At 46.2% G+C, this 15,165-nt stretch overlaps 1 protein-coding gene across 1 annotated transcript in view; it reads left to right on the forward strand.

Moving 5' to 3' along the window:
• The window catches only part of PAPPA (pappalysin 1), a 191,968-nt gene that overhangs the window by 148,581 nt on the left and 28,222 nt on the right, over positions 1 to 15,165 (forward strand). The window contains exons 16-19 of the mRNA XM_058159425.1: positions 749 to 959; positions 6,010 to 6,181; positions 8,117 to 8,264; positions 14,136 to 14,245. Coding sequence (XP_058015408.1) covers positions 749 to 959; positions 6,010 to 6,181; positions 8,117 to 8,264; positions 14,136 to 14,245 — 641 coding nt within the window. The remainder of the gene's footprint in view (positions 1 to 748; positions 960 to 6,009; positions 6,182 to 8,116; positions 8,265 to 14,135; positions 14,246 to 15,165) is intronic.

Here is a 15,165-nt window from a genome sequence, read left to right on the forward strand (position 1 = left end):
CTCTTTCTCTCTCTCTCTCTTTCTCTCTCTTTCTCCTTCTCTCTCTCTGTCTCTCTCTCTCTCTGCCTCTCTTTCTGTGTATGTGTGTGTGTGTCTTTCTTTCACTTTCTCCCTCTCTCTCTCCTTCTCTCTCCCTCTCCCTCCATCTCTGTCTGTCTGTCTGTCTCTCTCCCTTCCTCTCTCTTTCTTTCTCCCTCTCTCCCCCCTGTTTCTTTCTCTCTCTCTTTCTCCTTCTCTCTCTGTCTCTGTATCTCTTTCTGCCTCTCTTTCTGTGTATATGTGTATGGGTCTTTCTTTCACTTTCTCCCTCTCTCTCCCTCTCCCTCCATCTCTGTCTGTCTGTCTGTCTGTCTGTCTCTCTCTCTCTCACACACACACACACACACACACTGAAACCCAGTTTCCATCAAACTCCAGTCCTTGTTCTTGACCTGAAAAAGCCATCTGAATAAAAAATAAATAAATGAATTAAAAAATTTCCCTTTGGAAAGCACAGCAAGACCAGCAGGTTCCTGGCAAGAAGGCAGCAGCCTGCCCAGCGAAAGGCAGGAAAATAAGAACCTGCCTGTGAGAAGGATACCTCCGACTTTCTTTCCTGCTCCCTCTGCAGGCAACGGGGATGGAACCCCCAAATACCCATTTTTTATTGACTTATTTACTCCCCACACAGCTGTATTTTTTTATAACCGCTTGCACCCATCTGACATTGTCGTTTCCCACCCTCCCACCCCACCCCAATCTTTCCCAGGAAGCAATAACCATTTGACGTGCTTGGAAGATGGGTTGTGGTCCTTCCCGGAGGCTCTTTGTGAGCTGATGTGCAAGGCACCTCCTTTGATTCGCAACGCTGACCTCCAAACTGGTCGCTGCCGGCTTCAGAAACATAAAGTGGGCTCCTTCTGCAAATATAAGTGCAGACCAGGCTACCACGTCCCTGGACCTTCACAGAAAACAAGGAAGTAGGTGGTATCTCCTCAATGATCTTTGCATTTGTCTGTAGGTCGGTTTTGGGACACAGAGTAGACCACTGGAGACCATCTGGGGTTCTCCAGCAAGAATAGCGGCAGGTGCTTTTAAGAATAGAATAGAATAGAATAGAATAGAATAGAATAGAATAGAATAGAATAGAATAGAATAGAATAGAATAGAATAGAATAGAATAACAGAGTTGGAAGGGACCTTGGAGGTCTTCTAGTCCAGGGGTCTCCAACCTTGGCAACTTTAAGACTTGTGGACTTCAACTCCCAGAGTTGACGTCCACAAATCTTAAAGTTGCCAAGGTTGGAGACCCCTGTTCTAGTCCAGCCCCCTGCTTAGGCAGGAAACCTTACACCACTTCAGACAAATGGTTATCCAATCTCTTCTTAAGAACTTCCAGTGTTGGAGCATTCACAACTTCTGGAGGCAAGTTGTTCCACTGGTTAATTGTTCTAACTGTCAGGAAATTTCTCCTTAGTTCTAAGTTGCTTCTCTCCTTGATTAGTTTCCACCCATTGCTTCTTGGCCTGCCCTCCAAAGGCCTGCCCTTTGGAGAATAGTTTTGACTCTCTCTTTTTTGTGGTAGTCCCTGAGATATTGGAAGACTGCTATCATGTCTCCCCTGGTCCTTCTTTTCATTAAACTAGACATACCCAGTTCCTGCAACCATTCTTCATATGTTTTAGCCTCCAGTCCCTTCATCATCCTGGTTGCTCTTCTCTGCACTCTTTCTAGAGTCTCAACATCTTTTTTACATCGTGGCCACCAAAACTGAATGTAGGTATTCCAAGTGTGGCCTTACCAAGGCCTTATAAAGTGGTATTAACATTTCACGTGATCTTGATTCTATCCCTCTGTTAATGCACCCTAGAACTGTGTTGGCTGCACACTGCTGGCTCATATCTAAATGGTTGTCCACTAGGACTCCAAGATCCCTCTCACAGTTCCTACTATTGAGCAAGGTACCACATATACTTTACCTGTGCATTTTGTTTTTTCTTGCCTAAATGTAGAACCTTACTTTTTTCACCATTGAATTCAGTGGTGCGTTTCAATTTTTTTTTTACTACCGGTTCTGTGGGTTTGGCTTGGTGGGCGTGGCTTGGTGGGCACAGCAGGGGAAGGATACTATAAAATCTCCACTCCCACCCCACTCCAGGGGAAGGTTATTGCAAAATCCCCATTTCCTCCTGATCAGCTGGGACTTGGGAGGCAGAGAATAGATGGGGGTGGGGCCAGTCAGAATTTTTACTACCGGTTCTCCAAACTACTCAAAAATTCTGCCACTTTGTGCATTTTGTTTTTCTTGCCAAAATGTAGAACCTCGCTTTTCTTCACCGTTGGGTTTCATTTTGTTAGATAGCGCCCAATGCTCAAGTCTGCCAAGATCCTTCTGTATCTTGAGCCTAACTTCTGAAGTGTTGGCTATTCCTGCCAGCTTGGTGTCGTCTGCAAATTTGATGAGTTCCCCATCTATCCCCTCATCCTTGATGAAGATGTTGAAGAGTACTGGGCCTAAAACAGAGCCTTGGGGCACTCTGCTGCATACTTCCCTCCATGTAGATGCGGTTCCATTGAGTACTACATGTTGAGCGCGGTTGGTCAGCCAGTTACAAATCCATCTGGTAGTGATGCTGTCTAACCACATTTTTCTACTTTATCTAATAGTATGTTATGGTATACTTTATCAAATGCCTTAGGAACATTTTAGGAACTGTGTGTTAAGGTTCCAAGTAATACACCCGTAGCAAGCAAAACTCCAAGGCAGGTAAATTCCTCAAAGAATAGCTTTATTGGAAATATCATATTGGCACATATCTGGTGAAAACCGACTCTGAAGGGCCTCTCGGCTTTTCATCTAATTAAAAGTGAAATTTTTACCCCCCAATCCCAACCAATCAGTCGCATGGCCCAATCAAAGCAGTATCCACTTGTTTAGTGACGTTACTCCTCCTTCCTCGGGCCAGGCGTGAGAACGTCCTTGGTTCCCAAGAAAAAGTATTTTGTTTTGACTATACAACCCCAGCTATCTCTAATCCCGCCCCGCCCCCTTCCTTGATCAGTTTCCATCCATTGTTCCTTGTCTGGACTTCGGGTGCTTTGGAAAATAGCTTGATCCCCTTTTTTCTGTGGCAGCCCCTCAAATATTGGAAGACGGCTATCCTGTCTCCCCTGGTCCTTCTCTTCCCTAGGCTAGCCATGCCCAGTTCCTGCAACCGTTCTTCGTATGTTTTAGCCTCCAGTCCCCTAATCATCCTAGTTGCTCTTCTCTGCACTCTTTCTAGAGTTGTGCTTGCTTGCTTGTTAGATCTGACTTCTAAAATCATTGAGGTAGACCTTAAAAGAAACCCCTTCTGCCCCACTCTGTAAACTCTGCCTTGGAGCTAATGAAGGACCAATCTACAAAAGATCCATCCCTGCCTTTGCAATTTGCAAGAAAAGCTGACAGAAGTGAGAAAAGCCATCGCTCCCAGAGGGGGAGGTGTTAATGAGAGCAGAGGAGGTTAGATAGGATACCCCGATTCTTAAATAGGGCTGCTCAAATTCCTTTTTTAAAAAAAAATATTTTATCTCCACTAAAGAAAAGGACAGCTGGCTATTTCCCCCCCCCCTCTTCTTTCTTTCTTTCTTTTTCTTTTTTTTCTCAGAGGGGCTTAAATGGAAGGGTCTTTAATGGGTGCCTTTGGGGAGGGGACCGTTTTTGGACCTGCTTCGGTATTTTAAAAAGAGAAAAGAAAGAGGCAGTTAAGTTCACTCCCCGTTCTGCATTTCTATGTCTTTTTCATTCAACAAGCCAGCTTTGGCCCACCCGCCTCCTTCTGGCAAATGCCCTTTTGGTATCGCAACCTGGGGAGCCCCCTTTGAACCTTGGTGGGAAAACTTTCTCACTATCCTACGTTGTTGTTGTTTTTTTTACGACTTGGAGGAAGGGAGGGAGGGAGGGGAGGGGAGGGAAGGGATAGGGGAGGAACCACACCGCCACATTAAAAAACAAAACCAAACCCAGAATCTTCAAGCGTTTTTCTTGGGCCGCAAAGCGCTTGAAGATTCTGGTTGAATGTAGAAGGTTTTTGGTTTGGTTTGGGGTTTTTTTCCCCTCCCCTCCCCTCCCTCCCCCAAAGGGGCCATTTGGCCTGAGTGTGTTTGTGTATCTCCTTCTGCAAACATGGATGCCTTCTTCCCCTGTGTTTATCATAAATAAACAGCAAACCCCAAAGAAAGGAACATGATCGGTGATCTGAATACGACAAAATACCTTATGCCACCAGACTTGAAATCTTGGGTTTAGAAAATTTAGAACTACGCCGCCTTCGACATGACCTGAGTTTAACTCATAGAATCATCTCTTACAATGTCCTTCCTGTCAAAGACTACTTCAGCTTCAATCGCAACAATACACGAGCACACAATAGATTTAAGCTTAATGTGAACCGCTCCAATCTTGATTGAAGAAAATATGACTTCAGTAATAGAATTGCTAATGCTTGGAATACACTACCTGACTCTGTGGTCTCTTCCCAAAATCCCCAAAGCTTCAACCAAAAACTGTCTACTATTGACCTCACCCCATTCCTAAGAGGTCCGTAAGGGGCGTGCATAAGAGCACAAACGTGCCTACCGTTCCTGTCCTATTGTTTCCTTTCGTTATATCCAGTGGTGGGATTCAAATAATTTAACAACCGGTTCTCTGCCCTAATGATTTCTTCCAACAACCAGTTCACCAAACTGCTCAGAAAGTTAACAACCGGTTCTCCCGAAGTGGTGCGAACTGGCTGAATCCCACCACTGGTTATATCCAATTAATATAGTCATTACATACTCATACTCATATATATGCTTATATATTGTATAGTTATTTCGTGCTTATGCTTATATATACTGTTGTGACTAAATAAAAAAATAAATAAAAAAATAAATCTTGATCTTTAACCGAATAACAGAGTTGGAAGGGACCTTGGAGGTCTTCTAGTCCAACCCTCCTCCACCAAGTACCGTTTCAGACAAATGGTTGTGCAACCTCTTCTTAAGAAAACCTCCAGTGTTGGGGCAACCGCAACTTCTGATTCTGAACTTTTGCTCCATTGATTAATTGTTCTCCCTGTCAGGAAATTTCTCCTTAAGTTGTAGGTTCTTTCGTCTCCTGGGTTACTTGCCGTCCGTTGCTTCTTGTTCTGCCTTCAAGTGTATTGGAGAATAGGTTGACCCATTCTTCTTTGAGGATGAAATATTGGAAGGCTGCTATCATGTCACCCCTAGTCCTTCTTTTCACTAAATTAGATGCATTCAATTCCTGCCGCCATTCTTTGTAAGTTTTAGCCTCCAGTTTTTTAATCGTCTTTGTTGCCTTTCTCTGCGTTCTTTCTTTTTGTTGTTGTTGTTGTTTTTAGTTGTGAAGTCGTGTCCAACCCATCGTGACCTCATGGACAACGTTCCTCCAGGCCTTCCTGTCCTCTACCATCCTCTGGAGTCCATTTAAGCTCACACTGACTCCATCCAGCCACCTCGTTCTCTGCCGTCCCCTTCTTCTTCTCTATCGTTCCCAGCATGAGGCTCTTCTCCAGGGAATCCTTCCTTCTCATTAGGTGGCCAAAGGATTTGAGTTTCCTCTTCAGGATCTGGCCTTCTAAAGAGCAGTCAGGGTGGATCTCCTCTAGGACTGACTGGTTGGATCACCTTGCAGTCCAAGGGACTCACAGGAGTCTTCTCCAGCACCAGAGTTCAAAGGCTTCCATTCTTTGGTGCTCAGCCTTCCTTGTGGTCCAACTTTCACAGCTATCCATTGCAACTGGGAACATTATAGCCTTGATTATCTGCACTTTGGTTGGCAGGGTGATATCTCTGCTTTTTAGTATGCTGTTTAGATTTGCCATGGCTTTCCTCCCCAGGAGCAAGCGCCTTTTAATTTCTTGGCTGCACCAATGGCTATTGCAAAGAGAGGTTGAAGAAACTGGTATTATTTGATTTCTGGATTCTCTTCTATCCTTCTCTTATTCATGTATCTCTCTCTGTGTGTCTTTGCCTCTATGGAAGGAGGACATTTAAGATTCAGTGTGCCCAAGATGGGACGTGGCTGGAAGGAGCCTGCATCCCTGTGACCTGTGACCCTCCCCCTTCCAAGTTTCATGGGCTGTACCATTGCACCAACGGCTTCCAGTTCGACAGCGTGTGTCAGATTAAGTGCAAAGGGGAAGACCTTCAAACTGTGAGTCCTATTGAGTGATTGCTAAGCAGGAAGGGGGTTGATGACGCCCTTGTCTTCTCTACCTGTCAAGCGCAGGAAATCAGGAGCCTGGGTAGTCCAAAATGAGTACAGATTTCTTGCGCTGCTAACACTCTCATACAAGAATCTGAACTACTAACGATTAAGGTAGGTTAAAGGAGAATATTTGCAGCTCAGGACTTGAATGGGAGGTCCTTGGTGATACCTGAGCTTCGTTGTTTACTTGCAGAGGTTTCGTTACCCAAAAGAGGTAACAGGAAGGAGCGGGGTTTGCAGGGGGAGTGGGAGGAGGAGGAGGACTGTGGGGTCCTTGGTGCTCTCTGAGCTTGGTGGTTTTCTTGCAGATGTTTCTTTACCCTAACATCATCAGTGCTAGAAGGGAGTTGGGGGGGAGGAGGAGGAGGAGGAGGAGGACAACAATGACTGTGGGGTTCTTGGTGCTCTCAGAGCTTGGTTTTTTTCTTGCAGACATTTCATTACCGAACTGGGTAACATCATCAGTGGTAGAAGGGGTTTGCACTGCTACCTAGTTTGGGTAATGAAACATCTGCAGGAAAACAACCAAGCTCTGAGAGCACCAAGAACCCCACAGTCCTCCTCCTCCTCCTCCTCTCCTCCACCCACTATCGAGTTTAAAGACCACCAAGGACCCACAGTCATCTTCCTCCTCCTCCTCCTCCTCCTCCTCCTCCTCTCCTCCACCCACTATCAAGTTCAGAGACCACCAAGGACCCACAGTCCTCCTCCTCCTCCTCCTCCTCCTCCTCCTCCTCCTCCATTCCCTTCCAACACTGATGATACCTAGTTGGGTAATGAAACACCTCATTACAAGAGAGTGTTTCATGTACATGAAACAAAAAAAAATTCAGAGAGCGCTACGGACTCCCCTTAAGGCTAATTGGCCTTAATGGTCAATGGAATTCAAGGTGGGCTGCACTTAGATCTCCTATGGGGGTGAAGGGACTCAAGACTAATGACGTATTTGACCCCCCCCCCCTCAGGCTCAGCCTGATCATCTCCTACACCACCTGCCTGAAACCCATAGTAGGCCCTTTGAACCAGTTAAGACATGGGTGAGCCAGGTGGATTAACGCAGGGCCAGGGCCATATTTAATCCTGCCCGTTTGACCAGAAACACGAGGCCCATCGATCTGTAGCAGAATGCTGAAACGTAACAAGCTCAAGCTCTACCATCTCCAGTTGCAAACTCCCATTAAAAAAGTTCCATTCTCCAATTTGTTGGGGGGGGAGGGGAAGAAAAGCTTTTGCAGATGAACTGGAGATGACAAAATTCATTCTACCACGCCATGAAGAGGGTGAGGATTCCCCCCCCCACTTGGTATTTCCCTGACAATTGTTTCTGCAGCCTGGTGTGCAGGGGTGGGGCTGCTGCGGGTTCGCAGGGGTTTGGGTGAACCTCTAGCTAAGTCTGTGCCCCAAATCCCACTCCTGGCTGGCCCCTCCTGCCCCTCCCCGCCCCTCCTAGGAGTCCCCATGGGGCCCGTTTTGGATGCAGGTAAATGCAGGACTCATGTGGAGGCTCAGGGAGGGTGAAAAAAGGGCCTACTGGAAGTTCGGGAAGGCCAGAAATGGGCCTGTTTCTGGCCTCTGGAGCGCCTCCAGAGCCTGGGGAGGCTTTCACCCTCCTGGAGACTCAAGAAAAGCCTCTGGAGTCCGGGGAGAGCAAAAAGCCCCCCCCCGCCGTGGTGCAGGAGGCCAACTAGGCCACGCCCACCATGGCCATGCCAACCCAGCAACAGGGCAGAGAACCCCTTGCTAAAAAAATTTGAAGCCCACCCCTTTCTGGTGTGGTGTGGTGATTAAGATGGTGGACTACAACCCTGAATCAATTCCTCTTCCTTCTTTTGGGCTCTGCTTCCTTTTCTCCTGCCTAACATCTCCTGTTCTTTTTTCCAGGGCCAGGAAAATAACGTGATTCGTTGTCGGAAGGATGGCAACTGGAGTGGATCCTTCCATCTCTGCCCGGAAATGCAAGGACATTGTTCTCCACCTCAACAGTTGAGTGGCGACCTGAAGTTACAATGTCCGGAGGGCTCCGGAATAGGTATTTAACCAGTATTCACTTACCTTTGCTGCAGGTTCGTAAATCTGAACACGCGCGCACATGGGCAGGGACTTCCGCCTGGGTGGGTGGATGGGCGGAGCCACCTGCATCCGCCGCTACTAGTTTGCCCGAACCGGATATAACCGGGTGAAAATCACCATTGTATTTAACACTAAGTTTCGGTTCACATTAAGAACCTTAGTTGCTGTCATTTAAGACAACAACCTTGGCATCGTTAAGACTTATGGACTTCAACTCCCAGAATTCCTTTTTTTTTTATAAAAAGTTTTTTTATTTTATAAACAAGCAAACATTTAGTACATCAGTCATTTCTTCTGTGTGACATCTCAATGTTTTCTTCATGGCTCCATCTTTTTGTTGTTCTTCTTTCTTCACTTCAGTTTAATCTATTATCTTTTTTTTTTTTTGCAAATACAATATTCTAATTATACCATTTTCTTGCATAATTATCCATTGCTTATCTATATCTTTTCTCTATCCAATGGTAAAATTGGTCCCATATCTTAAAATATTCTGAATCCTCTTTTTCTTTAATCATCATAGTCAATCTTTTCATTTCTGCACAGTCTAAATTTTTTAAAAAAATAATTTCTCCTTCCAGGGGTATTTTCTCTGCTTTCCAATTTTGTGCAAAAAAACAATTCTTGCTGCTCTTATTACATGTATAATCAAATTAATATTTTCTTTACTAATTTTCTCTGGGAGGATACCCAATAAGAACAGCTCCGGTTTTAAGTCAATATGTTGTTGGGTCATTTCTTCTAACCAACCCTTTATTTTATTCCAATAATTTTTAGTTTCTGGGCATGTCCCCCACATATGATAATATGATCCTGGTAACTGGTGACATTTCCAGCATTTAGCTGATTTAAACTCCCAGCATTCCTGAGGAATTCTGGGAGTTAAAGTCTATACATCTTAAAGTTGCCAAGGTTGGGAACTCTGATTTAAGACACACACAAGAAGGGTAGTGGAGTCAGAACTCACCTCTTTTTTTGCGTGTTTGTTTGTCCTAGTGGCGAAATTCAATTTTTTTTTACTACTGGTTCTGTGGGCGTGGCTTGGTGGGCATGGTGTGGTTTGGTTTGGTGGGCGTGGCAGGGGAAGGATACTGCAAAATCTCCATTCCCATCCCACTCTAGTGGAAGGATACTGCAAAGTCCCCATTCCCTCCCCACTCCAGGGGAAGGATATTGCAAAATCTCCATTCCCACCCCACTCCAGGGGGAGGATACTGCAAAATCCCCATTTCCTCCCCACTCCAGGGGAAGGATATTGCAAAATCTCCATTCCCACCCCACTCGGGGGCCAGCCAGAGGTGGCATTTGCTGCTTCTGTGAACTACTCACAATTTCCGCTACCGGTTCTCCAGAACCTGCTGGATTTCACCCCTGGGTTGCCCTCGGTTGTCCCCACATTTCAAAACAGTAGCTTCTGAATCTATTTTTAAAGTGTGAAGTTGGGATTTCAGGTGCCAGAAGGTTCATTCAGGGATGGAGCAAGTCAAGAAGTGTTGCCTTCTGTCTTGGTTGATCTCCCTGGGCAACTTTTAATGATGCCGACTGATGCTAACTCTGCCAGATGGATGGAAAGTAATCCAGGAGAGAAGCAATCTAGAACTAAGGAGAACTTTTCTGTTAGAACTATTAAGTATTTATTTTAATTTTTAACTTTTGTGCTGGTCTGTGACCATAATAAAGATTGATTCTGTGTTTGAGTGGAACAGCTTGCCTCCAAAGATTGTGGGTGCTCCATTACTGTAGGCTTTTGAGAAGAAATTGGATGGCCATTTCTCCGAAATGGTATAGGACCCTCCTGCTTGAGCAAGGGGTTGGACTAGAAGACCTTCAAGATCCCTTCCAACTCTGTTCTTCTCGTTAGGCTGTAAGTGCATGAGGTGCTTTCTTCCATGGACCTTAAAAGCTTATTGTTGTTGTTAGTTGAAAAGTCGTGTCTGACCCATTGTGACCCCATGGACAATGTTCCTCCAGGCCTTCCTGTCCTCTACCATCCTCTGGAGTCCATTTAAGCTCACACTGACTGCTTCAGTGACTCCATCCAGCCACCTCGTTCTCTGTCGTCCCCTTCTTCTTTTGCCCTCCATCGTTCCCAGCATTAGGCTCTTCTCCAGGGAGTCCTTCCTTCCACTCCAGGGGAAGGTTACTGCAAAATCTCCATTCCCACCCCACTCCAGGGGAAGGATATTGCAAAATCTCCATTCCCACCCCACTCCAGGGGAAAGATATTGCAAAATCTTCATTCCCACCCCACTCTGGGGCCAGCCAGAGGTGGTATTTGCCGGTTCTCCGAACGACTCCAAATTTCCACTACCAGTTCTCCAGAACCTGTCAGAACCTGCTGGATTTCACCCCTGTCTCAGCCTGAGAAGGCGAGACAGTTTGTTCTTTTTTCCGCAAACCTACCTTTTGCGCCTGGTTCTGTCTTTTTTCCCTCCCGAACTGGCAGGGAAGCTGTTTGTTTATTCCCCCCCCATCTTCCATGTGTGTCTCCACCCCCCTTTCCCGTTCATTATAGACCAGCTATAGTGGAGCATCAGGGCTTGCTCTGCACCCGTCCCAAGGGGGGCTGGGAAAAGAGCACGTGACCAGGATGAGCTCATCGCTCTATAATGAAGCCAATTATGGATTGTATATCAAAACAATTCCAGAACTGCTTTTCTTCCCGAAGTGTAAATTGCAGCATTAGCGAGAACGAGCAAGGAAGGCGGCTGCAGTTGCCTTCCTCCAGATGATGTGTTTCGCCCCTGGAGACACAGGTGACCTTTTGAATACCTATCAAGGTTTGCTGGTACTTTGCAAAGAATATTTGACTCGCTTTTTCGGGCAGGCGGAGAGGAAGGACGGGAGGAACGAGAAAGAAAGAAAGAAAGAAATCCTGGTGTGTTTTTTTTTCCAATTTCAGGAAGAGAAACAAAGGCAGGGAGAACCTTTAATTCTCTTGCCTCATTGAAGGGTGCTTTGCATTTTTTTTTATTTACATTTATATCCCGCCCTTCTCTGAAGACTCAGGGCGGCTTACACTATGTCAAGCAATAGTCTTCATCCATTTGTGTATTATATACAAAGTCAACTTATTGCCCCCAACAATCTGGGTCCTCATTTTACCTACCTTATAAAAGATGGAAGGCTGAGTCAACCTTGGGCCTGGTGGGACTAGAACCTGCAGTAATTGCTGGCAGCTGCTGTTAATAACAGACTGCATTAGCAGTCTGAGCCACAGAGGCCCCACATCAGGCATAAGAAATCAGGACCCAGGATTTTAATTTTAGCTTTATTGGTCTTTTAATGACCCCATAATCCCTTACGTCAAGGTGGAGTCGGGGCAATTGAATGGAGTTGAGTGTTTACTGGCCGGATGCCCTTCCTGTCCCCAATGCAGAGTTCGCAGCAGATAATAATTCATTGTGCCCAGAGAGAGAAATACCTGCCACTACCTAGGATCAGGAGCCAGGATAGAGTTCAAAAAACACTATAAGTTTATTTCCTGCTACCTATGCACGAGTGGGACGCGGTGGCTTAGTGGCTAAGACGCTGAGCTTGCCGATCGAAAGGTTGGCAGTTCAGCGGTTCGAATCCCTAGTGCCGCGTGACAGGGTGAGCTCCCGTTACTTGTCCCAGCTTCTGCCAACCTAGCAGTTCAAAAGCAGGTAAAAAATGAAAGTAGAAAAATAGGGACCACCTTTGGTGGGAAGGTAACAGCGTTCCGTGCGCCTTTGACGTTGAGTCATGCCGGCCACGTGACCACGGAGAAGTTTTTGGACAGTGCTGGCTCTTCGGCTTTGAAACGGAGATGAGCACCGCCCCCTAGAGTCAGGAATGACTAGGACATATCTACGAGGGGAACTTTTACCTTTACCTTTATTCTTTTGTGTCCATAGAACAAAACTGAAGGTTAGGGAGCGAGAGTCTTCTTCCTTTCAGAACCCTGGACAGGTCCTGCAGATGAAGTAATTTAAACTGGGAAGACGTGATGGATCGGAGCCTTCCCACAAAAGGATGCTGTTGATATATTTTATTTATTTATGAAATTTCTATGCCCTCCATCTTCCCTATGAGGTGACTCTGGGTGGGTTGTTAGAAACTGAACTGCTTTTTAACGGCTGGATCCTTCTCCTTAATTCTTCCTCAAGAATGTTTTCCTTGTAGTGATTATACGTAGACCAAGCCCACATTTTCTTGCAGATGATGCTTGCTAATTCTTTGATAGTATCCACCTTATTTCTGGATTTTTATTTAGAATTTAAAATGCCGTGTTTTTGAGATTGCTCTATGCAGGCTAAGTTCTGGCAGCCAGATAAGCATGAACAGAATTACAGAGTTGGAAGGGACCATGGAGGTCTTCTAATCCAACCCTCTGCTCAGGCAGGAAACTCTAGACCACTTCAGACAAATGGTTGTGCGGACTCTTCTTGAAAGCCTCCAATGATGGAGCATTCACAACTTCAAGTCGTTCCACTGATTAATTGTTCTAACCATTAGGAGATTAGTTCTAGGTTGCTTCTCTCCTTGAACAGTTTCCATCCATTGCTTCCGCCTTCAGAAGCTTTGTAGAATAGGTTGACCCCTTCATCTTTGGGGCAGCTCCTTAGATATTGTAACTTAGATATTGCTTCACTTGAGCAAGACAGACTTCACTTCCGTCTTCAAGTGAAGCTGCAAGTTGCTGTTGGTGGACGGAGCCCTGAGGTTGGTTCAGATGCCTACAAGTTAATCCTACTGCTGACACAGGTGTCCCAACTTGTGTCGTGTTGTATTGAAAACCCGTTCTTCATCTGCGGAGATAGACCATCTCTGAATCTGGCTGTCGTGTCCCACTCCTCCGCTGACGGCCGGGTCAGGGAAATCCGAATCAGGCGTGCCTCTGCAGCTCTGCCAAAGTCCTAGCAAAGTCCTCAGGCCAGGCAGGAGACCAGAAGTGACTTCAGCAAGATAAGTTCGACTTTTGCCTGACTCAGAGACTGCCAGAAAGTAGATCCTTTATATAGGCCATGGGGTGTGGCTCCATGACTCAGCACTTATCCAGGCCTGCCCCTCCCTTCCTTCTGTTGCCTCCGCCTATCAAGTCTCCTGACGCGAGGGTCACTCCAGTCTGCAGCTGTTGGCAATTGATCTCCCTCAGGCTCACATGCTGTGGAGGAGGGGGAGGGGTCTAGTTGCTCCGTTTGCCTGGGCATGGAGCCAGAGCTGGGGGCTGGAGGTATTTCCTCCTCTTCAGCCTGTCTGGGCATGGAGCCAGGGCTGGGGCCAGGCGGCATACTAGGACATTCCTCCGTGTTCGGAAGCAGATAAGAAGGCCCCGGCTGTGGTGAGATCGGACGAGACACAACACTTGCAGATTTAATCCATAAAGTTAGACCTGCATTAGAGAATTTAATCCCTCCTGTTGGTCTCTCTTTTTTCCTAACTAGTTTATATTCAAGATTTTACCTCCTTCCCAGTTTAGCCTGAGCGTAGAATCACCTTCTGAATCAGGCAAATCGATCTGTTACATCTGCTTTTGAATTAGCAGCTCTGCCTTTTGAGTTACCAGCAGGTTTTTACCGCCGTGTTGAAATCTGTAACTAACCGGAGACTATGCAACCGCCTGTTTTATGTATCCACAATAACAATATCCGGGGGCCAATTAAAATAGTAGGCAGCTTGCAGAATAGATGCTGTCGAAGTATTAACCCCAAGGAGTGTGTAAGTGCCAGCGTAGTATGTGTGAGCCATTGTTGTTGTTGTTGTTGTTGTTGTTTTAAAAAAAACCTAGTTGAGCAGGAAGACCTGCGATATGAAGGCATTGCTTTTCCTCTCTCACTTCTTCTTTTTTTTTTTTAATCCTTTCAAGGAGCTGAATGCACCATCTTATGCCCTGAACATCATACGGAGCCCATCCTGTTACCTGCCAATGAAACATTGCAGGACATCCAACACTGGATGAAACCTCCACGAGTAAAGGTGAGAGACCAAAAACAACAGGTACAAACACGGGTTGGCAAAAATAGGGACGAAGTGTTGTTCTCATCAGTGGGTTTTATTGCTCCGCAACACGGTTAGTTCTTCCCTTTTGCCCCTTCCTTCCTTCCTTCCTTCCTTCCTCCCTCCCTTCTTCCCTTCCTCCCTTCCTTCTTTTCTTCCTTCTTTCCTCCCTTCCCTTTCTTTCCTTCTTTCCCTCTTTCCTTCCCACCCTCCCTCTCTTCCTCCCCTTCCTTCAACTCTTCCTCCCTTTCCCTTTCTCTCCCTTTTCTTTTCTCCTTCCTTCCTTCTTCCTTCCTTCCCTCCTTCTTTCCTTCCTTCCCTCTTTCCTTCCCACCCTCCCTCTCTTCCTCCCCTTCCTTCAACTCTTCCTCCCTTTCCCTTTCTCTCCCTTTTCTTTTCTCCTTCCTTCCTTCCTTCTTCCTCCTTCTTTCCTTCCTTCCTCTTTCCTTCCCACCTCCTCTCTTCCTCCCTTCCTTCAACTCTTCCTCCCTTCCCTTTCTCTCCCTTTTCTTTTCTCCTTCCTTCCTTCCTTCTTCCTTCCTTCCCTCTTTCTTTTCTTCTTTCCTTCCTTCCCTCTTTCCTTCCCACCTCCTCTCTTCCTCCCTTCCTTCAACTCTTCCTCCCTTCCCTTTCTCTTCCTTTCTTTTCTCCTTCCTTCCTTCCTTCTTCCTTCCTTCCTCTTTCTTTTCTTCTTTCCTTCCTTCCTCTTTCCTTCCCACCCTCCCTCTCTTCCTCCTCCCTTCTTCCTTCCTCCCTTCCTTCTTTTCTTCCTTCTTTCCTCCCTTCCCTTTCTTCCTTCTTTCCTCTTTCCTTCCCACCCTCCCTCTCTTCCTCCCTTCCTTCAACTCTTCCTCCCTTCCCTTTCTCTCCCTTTCTTTTCTCCTTCCTTCCTTCTTCCT

Source organism: Ahaetulla prasina, chromosome 16 (genome assembly GCF_028640845.1).
Source record: "Ahaetulla prasina isolate Xishuangbanna chromosome 16, ASM2864084v1, whole genome shotgun sequence".
Lineage (NCBI taxonomy): Eukaryota > Metazoa > Chordata > Lepidosauria > Squamata > Colubridae > Ahaetulla > Ahaetulla prasina.